This window comes from Hyperolius riggenbachi, chromosome 1 (assembly GCF_040937935.1).
Source record: "Hyperolius riggenbachi isolate aHypRig1 chromosome 1, aHypRig1.pri, whole genome shotgun sequence".
Classification (NCBI taxonomy): Eukaryota; Metazoa; Chordata; class Amphibia; order Anura; family Hyperoliidae; genus Hyperolius; species Hyperolius riggenbachi.
The window spans coordinates 601,030,788-601,050,761 of NC_090646.1; the positions used below are offsets into that span (position 1 = coordinate 601,030,788).

Below are 19,974 nucleotides of genomic sequence, written 5' to 3' on the forward strand. Positions count from 1 at the left end.
TGTCAAAGCTGACGAGATTAGCTGCATGCTTGTTTCTGGTGTTAATCAGAAACCACTGCAGACACATAGATTAGCAGGGCTGCTAGGCAACTTGTATTGTTTAAAAGGAAACAAATATGGCAGCCTCTATATAACTTTCACTTTGGGTTCACTAAGAAATAGAACCGACTACTTGGAGGAAGAGGGGAAGTCCTTGTGTTTGGGAACCTGCTACTGCAGCTCTACAGCACAACCCATGACAAGACTATTACATAGTGCCTGTATTCCTCCAGCACAGAGACAAAGTGAAATGTACAGATGTGAAACTGCCACTACAAATGACTGAAAGTTCATTCTCTCAGCTTGTCATCTTGGCACATTGTTAATTTGCCTGTTGTTCTGCTGTTACAGTTCCAGGTGTCCATGGTGGAGGCAAGACATTAGTCACTTACAACGGTGATTCTGTCGTCCTAAAATGTGATAGTACCAATAACTACAAACCTCTACAATGGGTCTGGTACAAAATCAACGAGACAGAGCAGGTAAGCGGGGACAGAGCAGGTAAGACTGCCTAAAATAATGCATTTAAAGCCTTATTGTGGAAGAACTATAATCTGCAGTTTTAGAGAGTGTGGTAAAGGAGTTAAAAACCTATTTTTGGTTTAATTGCTGTCTTGTGTCCTTTCATGCTGAACATTTTAATTACTTCCTGTTCAGACAGGAAGTGGGGACATCTATCCAAGAGGGACAGAACACAGCAACAAAGGAAACATTTTTTTCATTTGTTGCTCTCTGTCAATCTTGGACAGTTTGTATAGCTACCTTTCATCTCCTGAATCTCATGACTACCAGTTCTCATATTAAGGTCACAAAGGTCCATGTAGGTTGTCAGTGACAGGATGTGAGGGAAGATAGTCACAATTGGAATGCAAACAACATCATAAACCACAGAAGTTTCTAATCCCTTTCCATGGTATTCAGAAAATAAAATGTAACAAAGAAATGTTTTTCTTAAAGGTTATTATGCTGTTGCTTAGCTTTTAGAGCAGAGAGGAAGTTCTGAGTTCAGGTCCGCTTTTAGCTCTCTGGTGATAGCTCAGTGTGGGTGCCTCAGCTTAGCACTGGTCTGGGATATCTTTTTAATCGGAGGAAGATGTAGAAGCCCCACTCTGCTGTTGCACCCCAGTTAGATAAAAGCTCAGGCCACATACAGATATCTTGGATAGGCCAGACACACTGAGGAGGGATTCATAGAACCAAATTAATAGTTTGTAAGTACCTTCCATTTGACCAGATGCAATATCACAAGGTGGTCATGGCGAAATGCATCACCGAAAGACGACCAAAACCAGATGCAGAACCACAAGATGTTTATGAGCAGATGATCCTCATGACCAGATTCAGTAAAAACGATGGTCATGACCAGATGCAGTGTCAGGTGATAATAATCAGCAAATGTAGAACCACAAGTTGGCCATGACCAGATGCAGTGTCAGGTGATAATAATCAGCAGATGTAGAACCACAAGTTGGCCATGACCAGATGCTCAACACAAAAGGTCTTGACCCCATGCACTTCCAGAATTAGGCCATGACTAGATATTTTAGTATCACTGTGGTTGTCAGTTATTTTTGTTACAACTTGTACTGGCAAATATCCGTAATCATTGGCTCTGTCAACCTTATTTTGAGAGTTTCCATCCTGATTGGATGCTTTACAGTCCCAAGATGAATGCCCTGTACAAGCAGCATCTGACAGATCTCTAGGGACATGCAGTGCGTGTAGGAGAACATGTCTTGCTGCTACACAGTTAAAGGACAACTGAAGTGAGAGGTATATGGAGGCTGCCATTTTTATTTCCTTTTCAGCAATACCAGTTGCTTGGCAGCCCTACTGATCTGTTTGGTTGCAGTAGTGTCTGAATCGCACCAGAAACAAGCATGCAGCTAATCTTTTCAGATCTGACAATAATGTCAGAAACGCCTGCCCTGCTGCAGGCTTGTTCAGGGGCTATGGCTGAAAGTATTAGAGGCAGAGGATCAGCAGGACAGCCAGACAGTGCTTAAAAGGAAATAAATATGGCAGCCTTCATAACCTCCTCACTTCAGTTGTCAGGAAGGAGTTTGTGAAGGCGATATCTCTGTTTTTATCAGTCTGTGATGGTTAGGGAGTAGGGGGGGAGTAATATCCTACATGTAATTAATTCTTCATTATAGCATGTGGGCATTCTCTGTTTCTGCTGGTTTGCAGGTGCTCTTAAACTTTTCTGCAGACTCATCAAAATACAAAGAGAGCAGCGAAGAAGCCAATGAGACCAAGCTGCACATAGCAGACCTGAGTGAAAGTGATGGTGGAGCCTATATCTGCAAGGCAGTGTACAAGATCGGGGAGAGCGAGGAACACCTTCACCTCAAAGTGCTCAGCTTAATGGCGCCTCTTAAGGTCTTCTTCGCTATAGCTGCTGAAGTTGTCGTTTTAGTAACCATTATTTTAAGTTATGAGTTTATATCCAAGAGGAACCAGAAGAATGAAGGTATGCACATTTAGATATTTTAATATAATAACAACAACTGCTGTGATAATCCGAAAATAAAAGGGAAGGGAATGTGGGAAGGGACGGAGAGCCAATATAGTGTAGTATGTTAATTCACCACAGGAGGGAGATAGATGTGATCAATTACACCAGGGGTAGGGAAACTATGGCTCAGGAGCCAGATGTGGCTCTTTTGATGGCTTCATCTGGCTCGCAGTAAATTCAGTAGGGATTGATTCACTAAGCTACAATGCTCAAGAAGCACAAAAAAAAGTCAAAGTGGACACACTACTGCACTACTAACTGACTCGTGGTCCCTCCAAAAAGAAAAGCTGCTCCAATTGTCCCATTCTGGACCCTGACAGGTCCACAAACTTTGTAAGACGAGATCCCGTCACTTTGATTGGCCCAATAGGCTGCCTGTCACTTGACCTACAAAGTGAAACAACCCCCAAGTCAGCTAGCTAATTGTACAAGCTGTTAGTCGGTATTTCTCCTGTCTGGCTCTCGGTGAAAAGCTGATGTTGCTGAAACCCAAGAGAAGCTGAAGACATGTCTGACACTTCCGCTGCCCGGCGGATCAACTGTATACACATCACCATGGCAACAGGGACGTTGAGCCCTCTGCTGAACATGCGCACTGTCCCAGTTTGAAACATATTGTATGGTTCTCAGAGAAATACATTTTAAAATAGATGGCGTTTATGGCTCTCTCAACCCAAAAGGTTCCTGACCCCTGAATTATACTTATAAGTGTGCCACAAATTGGCCATACAGTAAGCAGGTGGGGAGAACAAACCCGAGCCCAAGTTGCTCTCTGTAGGATAGGACAAACCCCCCCAAAATAATCCTCCATTTGGGGTGGTAAAAAGAAGAATCTTATGTTTCAGAGGAGCTCAAATCAAATAAAATAGTTACAAGCTGTTCAAAAACAGGATATCGAATATTGAGAGCAAAATGTTGGTATCGATATTTGCTTGATGAAGCGGGAATGTAGTCCCGATAAACGCGTAGCATTCTGTTGGAGTTGTTTTTTGAAATATTACAGCTATCATTATTTATCTATTTATCTACCTAATTTATTTATAAAGTTCATATCTACCTCCTCTTTTTTTAAACTATTTTTAACCATTTTATTTCATTTTGGGGCCTTTGAAACTTAAGTGTCAGTAGTGACATTCCACTTTCCTTGAAAAAAAAAATTGCTATGACACATCGTTGCTACAGAAGTCATTGCAAAGGATTCGAAGTTAAGGCAGATTTATGCAAATATTATATGCAAATTTATACAGCTTGAAAATGGACCAACTAAATCCTGCCAAGGTGGAATTTGATTCATCCATTTTCAAGCTGCCTAAGTTTGCATACAAAGTTTCCATAAACCTGCATCAACTTGGAATTACTTGTATCTCATCGACGTCAAACCATTGTTCTTCTTTAACCTAAGCCTGTGTGTCCTCTCTGCGCATGCGCAGGCTTCCTGGCTTCTTCCCCCTCCCTCTGCCGCGCGTCATATTACGGTTCAGGCGCGGAGGGGAGGAAGAAGCCAGGAAGCCTGCGCATGCGCAGAGAGGTTACACAGGCTTCCTGTTCCAGAGCACAGCACGACTTTATGCCCGTTTTTATTTTCCCCATTTTTTTGCCTGAAAAGATAAGTAAATATATTTTCTTCCTCTAAGCAAAGCCAAATAAAAGCCATAAGCAAATCTGTTTGGCTACACACACAAAAAAAACCTGAATGAAATGTGCCTACCAGTAGTTAAAGGATACCCGAAGTGACATGTGACATGATGAGATAGACATGTGTATGTACAGTGCCTAGCACACAAATAACTATGCTGTGTTCCTTTTTTTCTTTCTCTGCCTGAAATAGTTAAATATCAGGTATGTAAGTGGCTGACTCAGTCCTGACTCAGACAGGAAGTGACTACAGTGTGACCCTCACTGATAAGAAATTTCAACTATAAAAAACTTCCCTAGCAGAAAATAGCCTCTGAGAGCAGGAAAGAAAAAAAGGGGTGAATAGTTCATAAATGTTAGCTCTGGCATACTTCAATGAATGTGTCATTGAGAAAAAACAATAAAACAGTTAAAACGTAGAAAGTAGATTTAAACATAAAATAAACTGTGGAATATCTTAAAAAGTCATTTTTAGGAGAAGGAGGATAGATACAATTGTTTATTTCATTTGTTTATTTTCGCTTCAGGTATCCTTTAAACGCAGGGCTAAAATGCAATAAAAAGGAGGATGGTTTATTATTTAGGGAGTGCAGCAATTCATAACCACAGTCACTTATGATGTCTTCATCAATGAATATATTTCAATGGTGTGTTCCCTTCTTTCACAGATGATGAAGTAAAAGAAAACGAACAAATGACACACTTGTAAGAATATACCAGACATCTTATCAATCATTTATTTCCTTTTGATTTTTTTAGAGATTTAATATTTTTTAATTTTTTTTTTTGCTCATCAGGAAGTCAGAGGAAAACAGCACCAGTGAGAGCAGCAACACAAGACAGAGGAAGGCTTAGTGCATAAGGTAATAATAAGCTGCATGAGGGATGGATTTGCATGTCTCCGCCCATCAAACATATATTGGTAATGTTAATGATATGCTAAAGATGACTGAAGACTCACTATACACAGTGGTGTAGGTACAGAACTATGGGCCCAGTGCACATTTTACTCCCCTGCAGTAGGTGCTGCTAAGCCCACACATAGCACTGTATATGTAATTATCACATGATAGTGATCACCAAAACTGTCTCTCCAAGTACAACCACAGTGTGAGAGAGGTGTAATGCTGGGAATACACGGGTTGTTTCTGCCGTGCGTTTTTACACTCGATCGTTTTTGCCGCTCGATTCAGCTCTCGATTCAGCTCTGGATTCTTATCTTCCTCTCGTTTTTCTTATCTTTTGCCATTCACTTCTATCAGAAAACGAGCGGCCAAAGAATCGAAAAAACGAGATCGGACATGTCAGAAATTATCTATCGAACCATCTTATCAGCTTAAAAACAAACTGTGTAGTCCCAGCATAAGCAGAGAACAAACAATGGCTTATCACTATTCAAAGCGTATAGTGGTGGTCATTACCTCTACAGCACCCATACAGCGACTGGGGTAAGGTACCAAGTGTGCCCCTCAGTTCCACAGACAGTCATAAACTCTGCATCCCCTATTGCTACGCCACTGACTATACATAATATATGTGTTTTATAGATCGATAAATTGACTCATTTATCTTGACACTTGCTTGATTGTGACACAATGTTTTTTGTCACTAAGCAGAGGCTGGTATTTTGGACCGCCAGCAAGTGGGTGGCTACATACCGCAAAATGCATCCTCAGCAATGCTCTGGGGTTGACTGAATCATCCACTGGCATTGTCTGTTTTTGTTTTCATATTGCTTGGTCAATGCTACGGCCAATTTCACTTTATAATTAGGTCCAGACAAATGACCGGAGAATAATATAAAATGTAATTGTAGGATATTAAAAGATGAATAGTAAAGGGAAGAAAAGGCTAAAAGCGAGTGTAATTTGCAGCTACATTAATAATGAATTGGAATCTTTCCCATCTAAGACAGCTTTGATATTCTAACAAGATTACTAGACGACATTCCGTCTCTGTTTAGTCAGTATTTCTGCTTTCTTCTTATTGAGGATATCAGGTACAATTCATGTCACCATCAATCCTGCGTTATTATTGTGAACTTTCTAAGAAATCATATGTTATCACTTATCATGTTTTATTATAGAGATGTAAGGAAATGAGGAGGAAATGTAGGTTTCCCGGGGAGGAATCACTGAAGCCAGATAAGGCAGCAAGGTGGTTACGTGAGATAATTGGCCACAAGGGGATATAATGTCAGTGGGGAAAGAGAGGGGAATCCTGAAAGGGAACACTGGCAGAAGAGGATGGTCAAAATATTGAGTAGAGAAGAATAATTGATTAACTTTCAAAAATTTTCTTCTGGGCAGCTACGGGTGGCCTGTGTCTCCCTCAGCCTCAGGTCCTCTTCCAGGAGCCTGGGTGCTTGTACGTTCTCACTGGTAGAAGACAGGGTGGTCAGCACTATGGCTTCACTAAGAGGGTCTGAGGGACAACTCCAAAAGGTTTCCTGTATGTGCAACCCACACTACGCCGACATATCGTGCTCTGACTGTGGAATCAAGAGGATACAGGAGATGTCATGTAGAAGGTAGTCGGCACTGCCAGTGTGGCATTTATGGGTGCTTCTCGTCAGTCAATACATGAAATTTAAATAAGCCATTTGGATTAAGGTGGCCACACACCATACAAATTTGTTTACGTGGTGCTTAGTCTTCAGTACTATGCGCAACACTGAGGGAAGGGAGGGAGGAGAATATTTAAATTAGGAAAATAAATACTTACCTAGGTAGATCAATCTTTTTTCTTATCCTTGATCTTTGTCCCCCTACACTTTCCTGCACAACAATATTGAGGTTTGGACCAGGTAACAGTTGAAACGATGGGAAATTACTATTTAGATTTTAATAAATTGAAAACACACCTAACCATGTTGACATCAATAGGTGGATATGTCCTATATAATGTTTTATTTTTTTCCTGGCTTAGTAAACCCAAGGTTAAAATAAACTGATGAGATAAATAATTGTATTTATCCTCTCACTCCTAAAAAAATACTTTTTTAGATATCCCATGGTTTTATTTTATATTTATACATTTACAAAATAGAGTGAATGTTTTCTTGCCTATGCTCAGTAGCAGCCTATTAAGTGTCCTTGAGTGAAAATTCATGAACAACTGACTGTTTTACATCTCTGCCCAGCACTCAGAAGTTGTATTCTGCCAGGAAACCTTTTATGGCTGTAATTTGCTTATGTTTACTATATTAGCGACAAGGCACTGACAAGACAAAAGATTTCAATTCCATGCCTAGAAATTAACTCTTTCAGGCAGCAAAACAAAACTAGTAAAACAACCTGGTTATTAATGTTTTGCCCTCTACATACATCTATTTATCGTATTATGTTGCCTCGGGTCTTTAAGCCTTCTGGTAAACCACTCCATGAACAGGAAATTGGGGAGCTGTAGCAAATAATAATTGAATATGCTTTAATTCAGTGGATTGTCTGATGTATGTTCTTAATTATTATCCTCTCTCTGTAGTGTGACCGTGTGCCCTGTGTCACCAGCTGTGTATCCAGCAGGATGGACCCCCACTTTCTTTAGTGTCAACCAAAGCTTCACCCGACCTTCCATACATCCAAAAATAACTGTGTTCTTCCAAGCAATAAAAATGAATGCATAGTGTTGTGCATATACCGCTCAATGCTAAACCTCCTCTCTCTTACAGCCAGGCTGCACCCATAGAGTTTACGGTAGTTCTAGACTGAGTGAAAGGGGGTTCTTTCTTTTTTTAGTGTCCAGTTGGGAAGTAGGTACTTCTGTTTGTAAGTGGCTGACATAAAAACAGTAACATTCTTATGCAGGGTAAGGTAGAGATAAATTGTACTTTTTCTTTACTGCATTCATTGACACCCTTTTCCAGGTGACACCATTAGTTCAGATTAAATCTTTTGGTGTCACAGTGTTAGGAATTACCAAGATTTCTCCCCAGTGGAAAAACAGAATTAACAAACATGCGCCTTCCCTCTCTCCAAATCTGCAAAAAATAAATTTTGGGGATGGAGACGAGTTCTAGAGTCCCTTTTCAGCTTAGTTTTATGGAGGTTTTGTTGCCTCGCCCCCTTCCCCCAACCTTCCTCACTAATAGTTTATTAATATGTATCTGAATTTGAAGCTTCAGCAATGTGGTCACCTGGCTCTGCGCCCCCCTCAATACAGACATGATTCTGGAAGAGAAGGAGGGGAGTTAGCTGGGCTGCTACACACTACTACCATAGTCAGGACACTAGAGAAAGGGTGTCTCTGAGCTTCCATGACAGAGAGGGGTGTGTGGCTCTGACAAGAGGCTCTACCTGAGTGTGTGAGAGGGAACCCACCAATTTCCCAGCACAAGTCACATGACCACACTGCTACCCTGTAAAATGAAGGCATTTAGTATTTTGTGAAACTGGATATATGTTAATGAACTAAGCAAAGTGTAAGTGTTCAGGAAGGCTTGGGCAAAACAACTTTAAGTGAAGAGGGGCTTTAATAACTCTTGGAAAATAATTCAAATATCAGTGCTTTAGTAACAACAAACCAAGTAGTACTGTAATGCATTACAATTTTGTAACCATTTTTGGATTTTAATTGCATTGTTTGGTGGCTCATGACAGATATGGTGATAATGGTTACAGCCTTAGTATGGTCTTATCTTCACTGTGTACTGTATATTTTCAACTTGTATGCAAACACCTCTTTTGGCAAAGGACTCTGGGAACTGTAGTGCAAACAGCCTAGGCTGATATATTACCTCAGTTAAAAATACTTGTAGCTTCTTAAGAATGTTAGCAGAGTTCTAGTGAATGTGATGTGAGCTTCCATCTACAAGGCTCTGAGTGGGCAGTGGGCCTGTGTGTTTATTTCATACTATTATCACATTTTAATGCTGCAATTGAAAAGTGTACGCCTTCTGATCTATAAGGTTTAAAAACAATATAAAGAAGTATTATTATATATCTTAATATATTGTGTAGGAAGTTGTTATTAAATGTTATTAAAGTAAATTAAAAACAACTCGTGCTGTTTCTTATTGCCTACTTATCTTTTTTGTAATTATTATAAAAATGCATCTAAAGACAAAAATCAGAGTTAGCCTAGTGCTCCCTAGTTCAGCACTGCCATCCATGTTGTCCCCTGCAACACTTTTTGTTTAATTAGGTAGGCTGAGGCCTGTTCTTCACCACAGTAGCTGCTGTCATCTCCAGAGCCACAGCTTTGACAAGCTTACCTATTGGCTCTCCCTGCTGCCGCTCAAATCCCGGTAATACTGTGATTCGGGGTCCGGCGATCGCCATAATGGCTCCCATTGACTAAAGTATGTTGGTAGCTAGGAGTGCCAGGAATAAGAGCGAAGTGGTGGTCCTGGCTCCAGAAATGATAGCACAGTATCTACAAAATAGGCCTGCTCCCTCCTCCCTATAGAAAATGAGATCTGTGGGTGAGTTATGTACATTCACTAGGTACACCTTTCTAGTACCAGGTTGGACCCCTTTCGCCTTTAGAACTGCCTTAAAGGAATACTATCAATGCCCAAGTGTTCTAAAATGACAATGTACAAATAATGTCTATGTAGCTGTGTAAATATTTTCCTACTTTTCATGTTAAATATCAGAGGCAAAATCTTTAATTTATTGAGTGTAGGATTTAGCTATATTGGGACAAATCAATTGCAGAAGGGGTGTCTGCTTCAATGCACAGCCAGTGTTGCATATCAGACTACAGAGTATTTTTCGCTGAAAGCAAAAACAGTATGAAAAGCTGTGACCATTACAAATGTTCATAACAAGTTTCCTCTGCTCTCTTCAGACACTTCAGTCAGAAACACAGGACACAGAAGCTGCAGCTGTTGGGAGCTTTCTATCTCTCACACACACAGTTACACACAGGGTTAACTGATGAAGTGTGAGGGGAATTTCCTCTCCCCACATGGTTCATTCTGCCATCAGTTTTGGCTTCAGTAAAGTTTGTAAACAAAATGGTTGCTAGTGAAATGTATACACCAGTACTTCCCAAACAATTCCTATCTCAATTGAAAAAAATATGTAAATCGACAATGTTCTTTTAATTCTTCGTGGCATGGATTCAACTAGGTGTTGGAAATATTCCTAATACAGTATATTTTGTTCCATATTGACATGATAGCATCACACAGTTGATGCAGATTTGTTGACTTCACATCTGAGATGGGAATCTCTTGTTCCACCACATCAGAAAGGTGCTCTATTGTAGGGTTTCTTAAGTCCCATACCTACCCCCAACAGAGAATGTTTTGCAGAAGACCACAAACATGTACAGGTGAGGGAATTAGTGTCTCAGCAGAGCTCTTTGGATTTTCAGAAATCATGCACTGTTGGGGGTACTTGAGGACTGAGTTTAGAAACCCTGCTCTGTGAGATTGAGATCTAGTGACTGTGGAGACCACTGGAGTACAGTAAACTCATCATCATGTTCAAGAAACCAGTTTGAGATGATGTGACCTTTGTGACGCAGTGCATTATCCTGCTGGAAGTAGCCATTAGCAGACTGGTACACAGGTCATAAAGGGATGGACAAAAACAGCAACTATAATCAGCAAACTCATGTAGGCTGTTATTTAAACAATGCTTAATTGGTACTAAGGGGACCAAGGTGTGCCAAGAAAATGTCCCCCACACCAATACACCACCAGCAGCCTGTACTGTTGACAAGTGGCAAGATAGATCTGCTTTCATGTTTATGCTAAAATCGGACCCTACCATTTGGATGTTGCAGCTGAAATCAAGACTCATCAGACCGGGCAAGGTTTTTCCAGTTTTTTTATTGTCCAATTTTGGTGAGTCTGCAAATTGTGGCCTCAGTTTTCTGTTCATAGCTGACAGGAATAGCACCTGGTATGGTCTTCTGCTGCTGTAGCCAATCACTTCAAGTCCAATATGTTGTGTGTCCAGAAATGGCATTTTCATACCTTGGTTGTAATGAATGGTTATTTGAGCTACTGTTACTTTTCAATCTACTCAAAGCAGTCTGCTTATTACAACATGGCATTTTCCTCCACACAACTGCAGCACACTGGATATTTTCTCTTTTTCCCAGCAGATCAGGAGTTTATAAAAGACCCAGACCTTCTGGCACCCACAGTCTTACCACGTTCAAAAGCAGCCTAAATCCCCTTTCTTCCCCATTCTGATGCTCTGTGTGAACTATAGCAACGTGTCTTCACCATATGTAGATGCTTGATTGCATTGAATTGCTGCCAAGTGATAGATTGTGTTAACAAGCACTTGGAACAGGTGTACCTAATAGAATGGCCAGTGAGTGTAAAAGTGGGTACACACATCAGATAAAAGTCTTTGGAAAATGAAAGATCACAGACCAATTTTACCCCCTTCCATGTAGTATGAGAGCCATACCTTCACAGTCTATTCTATGGAGCTGAACTCCCCATCAGATAACAAATCTTTGCAAGATGATGTACACAAAGATGCTGTACACATGCAACAGATCAGTATCTGCAAAAGATTAGTTCCTGCAAATTGCATTCATAGTCTATGATATCTGCAGATCTCATACACACCTTGTTTAATAGACATTCATCTGCATATCTGATAATCATCTGCAGATCTGAAAATCCATCCTGTTGGATCTGATCTGTAGATGAATGTCTGTTAAACAAGGTGTGTATGATGCTGGGTACACACGTTGAGATTTCCCGCTCGATTCGTGGGATCGAACGGTTCGATTCGATTATTTCAAACATGCTCGATTGGATTTCGATCGTTTTTTTTATGTTAAGTATGCAAAATCGACGGCAGGAACGATCGAAATCCAATCGAGCATGTTTGAAATAATCGGATCGAACGGGAAATCTCAACGTGCGTACCCAGCATGAGATCTGCAGATATCATATACTATGAATGCATTTTGCAGGAACAGATCTTTTGCAGATACTGATCTTTTACATGTGTACAGCATCTTTGTGTACATCATCTTGCAAAGATTTTTTAATCTAATGGGGGGGTTCAACCTAACAGAATAGACTGTGCAGGTATGGCTCTCATACTACATGGAATGGGGTAAAATTGGTCTGGTCTGTGATCTGTCATTTTTAAAAAGACTTTTATCCGATGTGTGTACTCACCTTAAGTCTGCAGTGACTTACTTTGTAATACAAGTAAAAAAAGAAAACCAAACAACACTTGCTATAAGCCAGGGGTGTCCAAACTTTTTAAGCCAAGGGCCATATTACTATTCTTGAGAGTGCTAGGGGGCCGAACTACAGCAATACTACACTCTATAAGTACAACACTATTTTTGCGGCACCACAGCTACAGCCTGCATGGAATTAACAACTGTAGAGAACTTTGGGGGGCCCACCAGAAATGGCTCGGCAGGCCTCATTTGGCCCCCAGGCCAGACTTTGGACATGCCTGCTATAAGCGTTAGCAAGAGTCTGTGGATTTGTAGTCGGGACTTCCCAAAGATCACATCTCAGTCTGTGCCATTTGCCAGGGCAGTTTATAGGCTAAATTGCACACAGGGCGAGAGTGTAAAATTTGCGCCCCCTTCCCCCCACCCCCATGGACTTGTAAACCCTTACTCTTTAGGGACAGTCATACAGCCACAGCTATATCTGCCTACTTACTAGTGACCAGCCGCTCATCCGCCAGGAGGCAGGGACCACGAGAAGACACAGGTGAATAGAGCCTGGAAAGCCGACTCCTCCATGAGCGCCGCGCACTGACAGCCTGCAGTACCGCTACAGGACATCAGGTGTCATCACGCGGTGGTGACGTGATGATGACTTGACAACGGATGCAGGCAGCCCAGGAGGGGTCAAGGAAGGTGATTGTACTGGTAATCATCTTCTTCCATTTGGCTGCGCTGCGCGTCACCAGCTCCCTAGCGGTTATGCTCCTCTGCCTGCGCCCCCGTTCTTCTACTTACCGGTCTGCGTGCCCGCACTGCCCAAGAAACAGCACTGCCATTTGCTCAGACAGGGGTCACACTAGTTTATATCTGGTAAGTTTTACATATACTCTGCTATCTCTTTAGCTGACCTTCTACTTCCACTAACCCTCCTCTATCTACTCCTGAAACAAACCTACCGCTACCTACTCCTAAAACTAATCCCCCACCCCCACCAATGGCTAGCACTTGCTCTGGGTATTTTTTCCCCCGCCACCACTATCTGCACCGTAATCCCCACTTCTATTGGTCCCTCTACCGCCACGTTGCTTCGGCTATATCTGTCACCTCTGGTGCCCAAATTGTTTACTAACGTGGCTATAGTTGCAATAAACATTGTGGTCTATGCGGTGCTCCAAGTTTCCTAGGGGCCGCAGTCGCCCACATTTCCAGCGTACGCTGGAGGTGCCCTTTTTTCCTATTCATACTAATCTCTCCTCTCAATTCACTTCTTGCCAGGAAGTCATTCCAACAAATTGCAGGGTCAAATCCACAGCATGACCTGTATATTCATGTTATTATTTAGTATTTATATAGCACCGACACCTTCCACATCGCTGTACAGAGTTATTATCTTTTCCCTTAATTGTCTCTCAGTCGATAACAATCTAATCCCCATGATTGTCCTATGTCTTTATTATGTAGTGTATGTTTCATAGTCTATGCTCAATTTTTTTAGGAGGAAACCGAAGTTCCCAGAGGAAACCCACGCAGACATGGGGAGAACATACACCTCTGTGCAGATAATTCCATGGCTGGGATTTGAACCCAGTGCTGCAAGGCGAGAGCGCTAACCACTACGCCACCATGCTGTCCCTAACACAGTTTGGTCAAATGCTTGCAGTGCATATAGGAGATCTTTTGTTTTTTAGTCAGTGAAAGTGCAGTTACTTAGCACTAACATATTCCATGAAGCTGTACAAAGAGAGATAGCAACATGGGTACATAAATACAGAAGCGGCACACAAATATGTTAAATATTGGTACTCGTATCTGGGGGAAAAGGGAGGCCACCCCTCTTAATACAAGATCAGAAACAAACAAAATGCAAATTGAGGGGAAAGCAGCCTAGTAATCTTATGCATAAAACATAACTTTTAATAGTAATGCCAATAAATATTTATGTGATATAGCATAAAAAAGTTCTTAATACTTGTTGGTCATAATGTCCATAGCCTAACACATGTTTCGCGACCAGTGACCAGGTCGCTTCTTCAGAGGCAGAGATTTTTTCCAGTGTTCGTGGTTTGTGCATTCAGGACGGTTCATAAAAACATCTGCAGCATCAAAAAGGAACATATACTGTATATAGTTAATCAAACAGTCCAAACCAGCAAGTGCTCAATAAGCACACATAATTTAAAATAGTATAGTCTCTAGAGATCATTACATTTGTAACATATGCACTGTCAAGAAGAAAAAGCATATAAACAGCCACATCCAGGTATGTATGGCACTTTTTTATCGCCCTGTCAGCCCAATATATGGGCGATTACGATTGCATACGATAGTCAATCTCTGCAAAGTAACCAAAGCAGAATATACTGGTATAATCAGAGTATATACTGGAAGCCAATACTAGAGAGGATAGTCCCATGCCAGATTGTAAAAGGCAACAAAATAGGTGGAGAAAAATCCCCCATGCTGTGCATAGTTCCTACATTTGAAAAGTAGCTATAGTGGAAAAAGTGCTATATGACCCAGTAAACAGCCAAGAGGGAGACCTATAGTAACCATGCATACATATAAAGCCATATACACCACATGGCCACCTTAAAGTGGACTCACATTAAAAATACAAGGTTTCTGAAATAAAATCTATTTTCTAAATTATAATGATAAATAGCAGCCTTTTTTCAGCTGTATGATGACAAATATAAAATATTTTACATTTATTGTAGGAACCCCTCCCTTCCTTTCATATTGCCGGGACAGAATCCGGCAGACTGGTGGAGTAGGAGGTGTCCGGCAAAGGAGGAATTGCTAATGTCTGCCACCTGTATAATCCTAGTTATGAAAAGAGAAGGGTGAAAAGCATGCACTGAAATGCTCATAGGCTTGATGGAGTGTTTATTTATCTTTGTATGTGTCAGAGTGGTGCAACTAAATATTTAAAATTAAAAAAATGTTTGGTTTGGGTCCGCTTTAAATGTGAAGCAATTACAGAGCACAATGGGCTTGATTCACTAAGACAAGTAGCCTGCCTAATCAACGTTAACACGCCTTATCAGAGTAGCATAGCAAACTTATACCTGATAATTGGCAATGACGAGAGCTCCACTCGTCCTGCCCTTAGCCCCTGCGGGTTTGTAGCGCTCGCTATGCTATTCTCATAAGGCGTGTTAACTTTGATAAGGCGTGCTAACTTTGATAAGGCGTGCTAACTTTGATAAGGCATGCTATTTGTCTTGGTGAATCAAGCCCAATGAGTTTCCATCGCAGTGAGGCAGTATATAGGTCAAAACTAACAGCCAAAACAGATCTGAGAACAGATATAAACAAAAGTTAGAGCACAACAGCATGAGTTTCCTACTTGCAAAACAGCATAACGTACAAGACTGAGGTCCAGGGATTGCACTAAATTGCCTACATACGGTACATACAAATATGACCGTAATTGATACAGAGAAAACCTGGTTTACTAAATGCATCTCCAGACATCCGCAGTGAGGTAATCTAGCATGTTTGGACTGGAATTGAAAAAATTACTGCTATTATGTGACTGAATTAATTAACTGCACTTTTTGAGTATAGAGTGTCTGGTGGGAATGAGTTCAATGCAGAAGGAGAGACAATGAAAATGATCACTAATAAAGAATTTTAGTGCACTTATGTTGCCATGAAGAAGGCCCTGATCGATAATGTAATAGACTTGCATTATTATGTATTGATATTGTACTGACATTTCCCACAGCACTTTACAATTCATGTCACTAAACGGCCCCTCAGGGAGGCCTTACAGTCTAATGTTAAAGGACAAATTAAGCTATACGGAGGCTGCCATTTGTATTTCCTTTTATGCAATACCAGTTGCCTGGCTAGCCTGCTGATCCTCTGCCTCTAATACTTTTAGCCATAGACCCCGACCAAGCATGCAGCAGATCAGGTGTTTCTGATGTTATTGTCAGATCTGACAAGATTAGCTGCATGCTTGTTGTTATTCAGACACTACTGCAGCCAAATAGACCAGCAGGGCTGCCAGGCAACTGGTAATGTTTGAAAGGATATACATATATATGCCTCCATATTTTTGTCACTTCAGTTGTCCTTTAAAGAGGAACTCCAGTGAAAATAATGTAATAAAAAAGTGCCTCATTTTTACAATAATTATGTATAAATGATTTAGGCTGCTTTCACACCAGGACGTTGTGTTTTAGGGGACGTTATGGTCGCATAACGTGCCCCTAACGTAACGCCTGGTGGTTTGGATGTGGACGTCAGAGCGAGCCGCGTTGTGCAGCTCACTCTGGCGTCCGTGATGTCGTGATGTGTACTCTTGGACGCATGCGGCATTACGTGGCCCCGCCAGCCAATCGCCGCACAGAGCGGCCGCTCCAGGAAGTAAACACTGCACACGTCACAAAGTGCAGTGAATATTAATTAGCCGTGTGCCTGGCCGCTCTCCCCTCCTCCCCAACATTACTGAGTATGTGCAAGCAGTCTAACGTATAAAGTCCTGCATGCAGTACGTTGTCTTGACGTCTTGCGTTACAATGTAACGCAACGTGGGCACTGTGAACAGCCCATTTACTTTTAATTACTGTGCGGTGGGCTGCGTTATAGGCTGCTCTAACGTGCGCCTGTAACGTCCCACTGTGAAAGCAGCCTTAGTCAGTGTTTGCCCATTGTAAAATCTCCCTGATTTACGTTCTGTCATTTATTGCATGGTGACATTTTTACTGCTGGCAGGTGATGTCAGTGGACGGAATTGCTCCTTGCTTTTTTGGCAGTTGGAAACAGCTGTAAACAGTTGTTATTTCCAACAATGCAATCAAGGCTCCCACAGTGTGATGTTAGAACCTTGGTCCTGAGATCACACTGTGGGAGTGGTTTCACCGCAATATCAGCCATACAGAGATCCCTGATGATCTGTTTGTGAAAAGGAAAAGATTTCTCATGGGAAAGGGGGTATCAGCTACTGATTGGGATGAAGTTCAATTCTTGGTTACAGATTCTCTTTAAGAACTGAAAAACTGTCCCACACAAAAAATTGCACAAAAACGCTAAGGGGTGTGTAAAGTGTTATGCACGTTAAGTAGAGCATATTGCATGTAATGTATTGCATTATGCTCTACTCATCGTATGCTAAGACTTTACACACCTTATTTCGCTTACCCCAGTTTAGTGAATATTCCCCTGGCTAGGGTCAGGACCTATTCAGTAAGGAGTTCAAGGCAAGACTCCCTAACACTGCAGGGTGGCCTCCTGAGCGCCCCCTGGTGGCTGCAGCTCTTGAGCGCTTTGAGTCCAACAGGAGAAAAGCGCTATATAAATGTTCGGATTATTATTATTTATTATCTTTCCTACTTATTAAAGGCTGGTTCAGACAGGCATCTGAACCAGCATCCTCCTGGCGTCTCGTTCTTTGTAAACATTCAGCAACGTTCGGCAAATGCGTGTTTCCCCCCTGCAGGAGACACGGAAGGGAAACGGTTAGCCGACCCTGGACATTGCTTGTCAGCTTCTGCCAGCTTCTGCTGCCAATGCCTTGTCTGGAAAAATGCAGCAGGTGAGGACTCTGTGTTGCGTAACTTGCGTTTACAGCAAAACAGCAAGCAGATCCGGCAAAAATAGCAAGTGGAAGCACAAGCTATTTATAACATTAGATCCGTTAGCATGTCCGTTGCTACAGGGCAGAAAATGTATCGAACTGGTACGTTTTCTTTACAAGTGGGAACCAACCCTGAGGGTCCTTTCACACTGGAGCGGTGTGTTGCAGCAAATTGCCGCACTGCTACCGCAGATGGTGACTCAGGTTTTTTTAAAAGTTGGCATCATGGCACGAATGCACGGAAGCGAATTTCTACAATACTCTTCCTCATATTCGAAGCATGAAGTGACTGCAAGTGCGCGTCACTTCCTGTTCGGCTGGTGGCCAGACAGGGAACATCCCTGAAGGACTGTTTTTGGTGATGCGGTGCAGCGGGCATGTCGCAATGCTACCGTCAGTTTGCAGTGTGAAGCCAGCCTTAGTTATTACACTTCTAGACAAATCCATTGTGACTGCCACTATGTACTGTACCCAATATTCATATAGATTATTTGGGTACTTGTAGCTAACAATGGTTTAAAAAGATATGAAAAAACTGTAGAATTAAAAAAACACAACAACATGTACACAACATATATATTTGACTCAAAGTTAAATGCATAGTAAAAAAACAAAACTGCAAACCTATGGGAACCAATGGTGTCTGTACCAGCTAGGCTCTTTACCACATTCATTCTTCTGTCTTCTGTCACCTTCTACCTTTATCACTTTTTCTGTTGTCACCTACCTTCATCTGTGGTGGTCACTGCCATTGCTCAGGTTGCTGACGCTCGGGTTGCCATCGCCGACAAGCACTGCAGTACAAGTGTGAGCCCCGGCAAAAGCCTAGTAAACTGCTGGGGCTTCCTATTGGACATGAAATAGACCAATGGGAGTCCTCGATCCGTCTTGGCGATCCCTTTAGCCGAGCGACAGCCGAAAGCATTGCTTCCCCACTTACCCTGTCCGTCACATGACATCAATCCTGTTCTGCACCGCCCCCTCCCGCATAAAAAAAAATGTTGCTCTTACAGGCGTGCAACACGTCTGCATAATCTCGGCCATGCAATGTCACCCGAGCAATCAGGTCCCTGTCCCTGCCTGGGGACACTGATTGAGCATTTATACGGGCCTTTATGGTGGCCATACATGGTACAATTTTTTCATCTAATCTTACCATTTCTATGTAGTATAAGGGTAAATTAAGTGAATATATTTGATAATTTAGGCAGTTACCTTATATTACATAGAAATGGTAAGATTGGATGAAAAAATTGTAACATGTATGGCCACCATTATTACAAAGACTTATGCCAGATTCAGTGTCCCATACACCCGCCTCCTTTGATTATGCAGAGCAGCTGCAGCAAACCACAATTACCCAATCCTCTTCTGCACTGCAGCCCATCACTGCGGTAGCATCCCAAAGTCACATGACATGCATTGGGATCCTACAAAGAGGCAATGCTGCATGGTTATAGGATGCAGTGCTCAAGAGGTGATAACACAGCAATGCATCAGGTAATTGTGCACCTCTGCAGCTGCTCTGCATATTAAGATGGCACTGGTGTGGCTATGATACCTTTATGATTGCTATCTGAATGACAGGGCTCCAGAGGTCTTTCCCCCAAGTGAATAGTGGTCCCCAGGTCCCCTACAGTATATTCCCAATGGAGCAAACTCACCTGTCTGGTCAGTTTCCATCTTCATCCTTGCAGGGATCCTCTTCTCAGTGCCTCTATGGCATACGTGTGCTCACATAACATGCCACCAGGTCACAGAGAAGAGGCAGCCAGCGGGATTGAAGACAGAAGTACACAAACTGAAGGAGGAGAGCGACGGAGGGACAGGTAAGTCTTCTCCAGTGTGAATACTCTGCAGGGGCCCCAGGGACCGCTATGGACTTGGGGGAGGGGGCTGGAGGAGGGGGGCTGGGGCGCCAGTTCTGGGGCCGTAGGCAATTACTTAGTTTGCCCCTATAGAAGGGCCAGCCCTGCGGCCCTGCCCCTGTGAATGCACCTTGTGTAAAAGTGTGCTGGTAAGAACACTGAAAAGACTACTTAACCAGTTCACCAGGGAACTACAGCAAAGTCCCCGGTACCGG

The 19,974-nt window shown here is 42.1% G+C and overlaps 1 protein-coding gene across 2 annotated transcripts in view; it reads left to right on the plus strand.

Annotated features, from left to right (window-relative positions):
• The window catches only part of EMB (embigin), a 66,793-nt gene extending 57,603 nt beyond the window's left edge, over positions 1–9,190 (plus strand). For both annotated transcript variants that reach the window (XM_068271778.1, XM_068271777.1), the window contains exons 5-9: positions 391–521; positions 2,230–2,512; positions 4,861–4,897; positions 4,990–5,055; positions 7,676–9,190. In XM_068271778.1, the coding sequence (XP_068127879.1) occupies positions 391–521; positions 2,230–2,512; positions 4,861–4,897; positions 4,990–5,047 (509 nt within the window). In that variant the 3' untranslated portion in view covers positions 5,048–5,055; positions 7,676–9,190. The remainder of the gene's footprint in view (positions 1–390; positions 522–2,229; positions 2,513–4,860; positions 4,898–4,989; positions 5,056–7,675) is intronic.
• Positions 9,191–19,974: the final 10,784 nt, after the last annotated feature.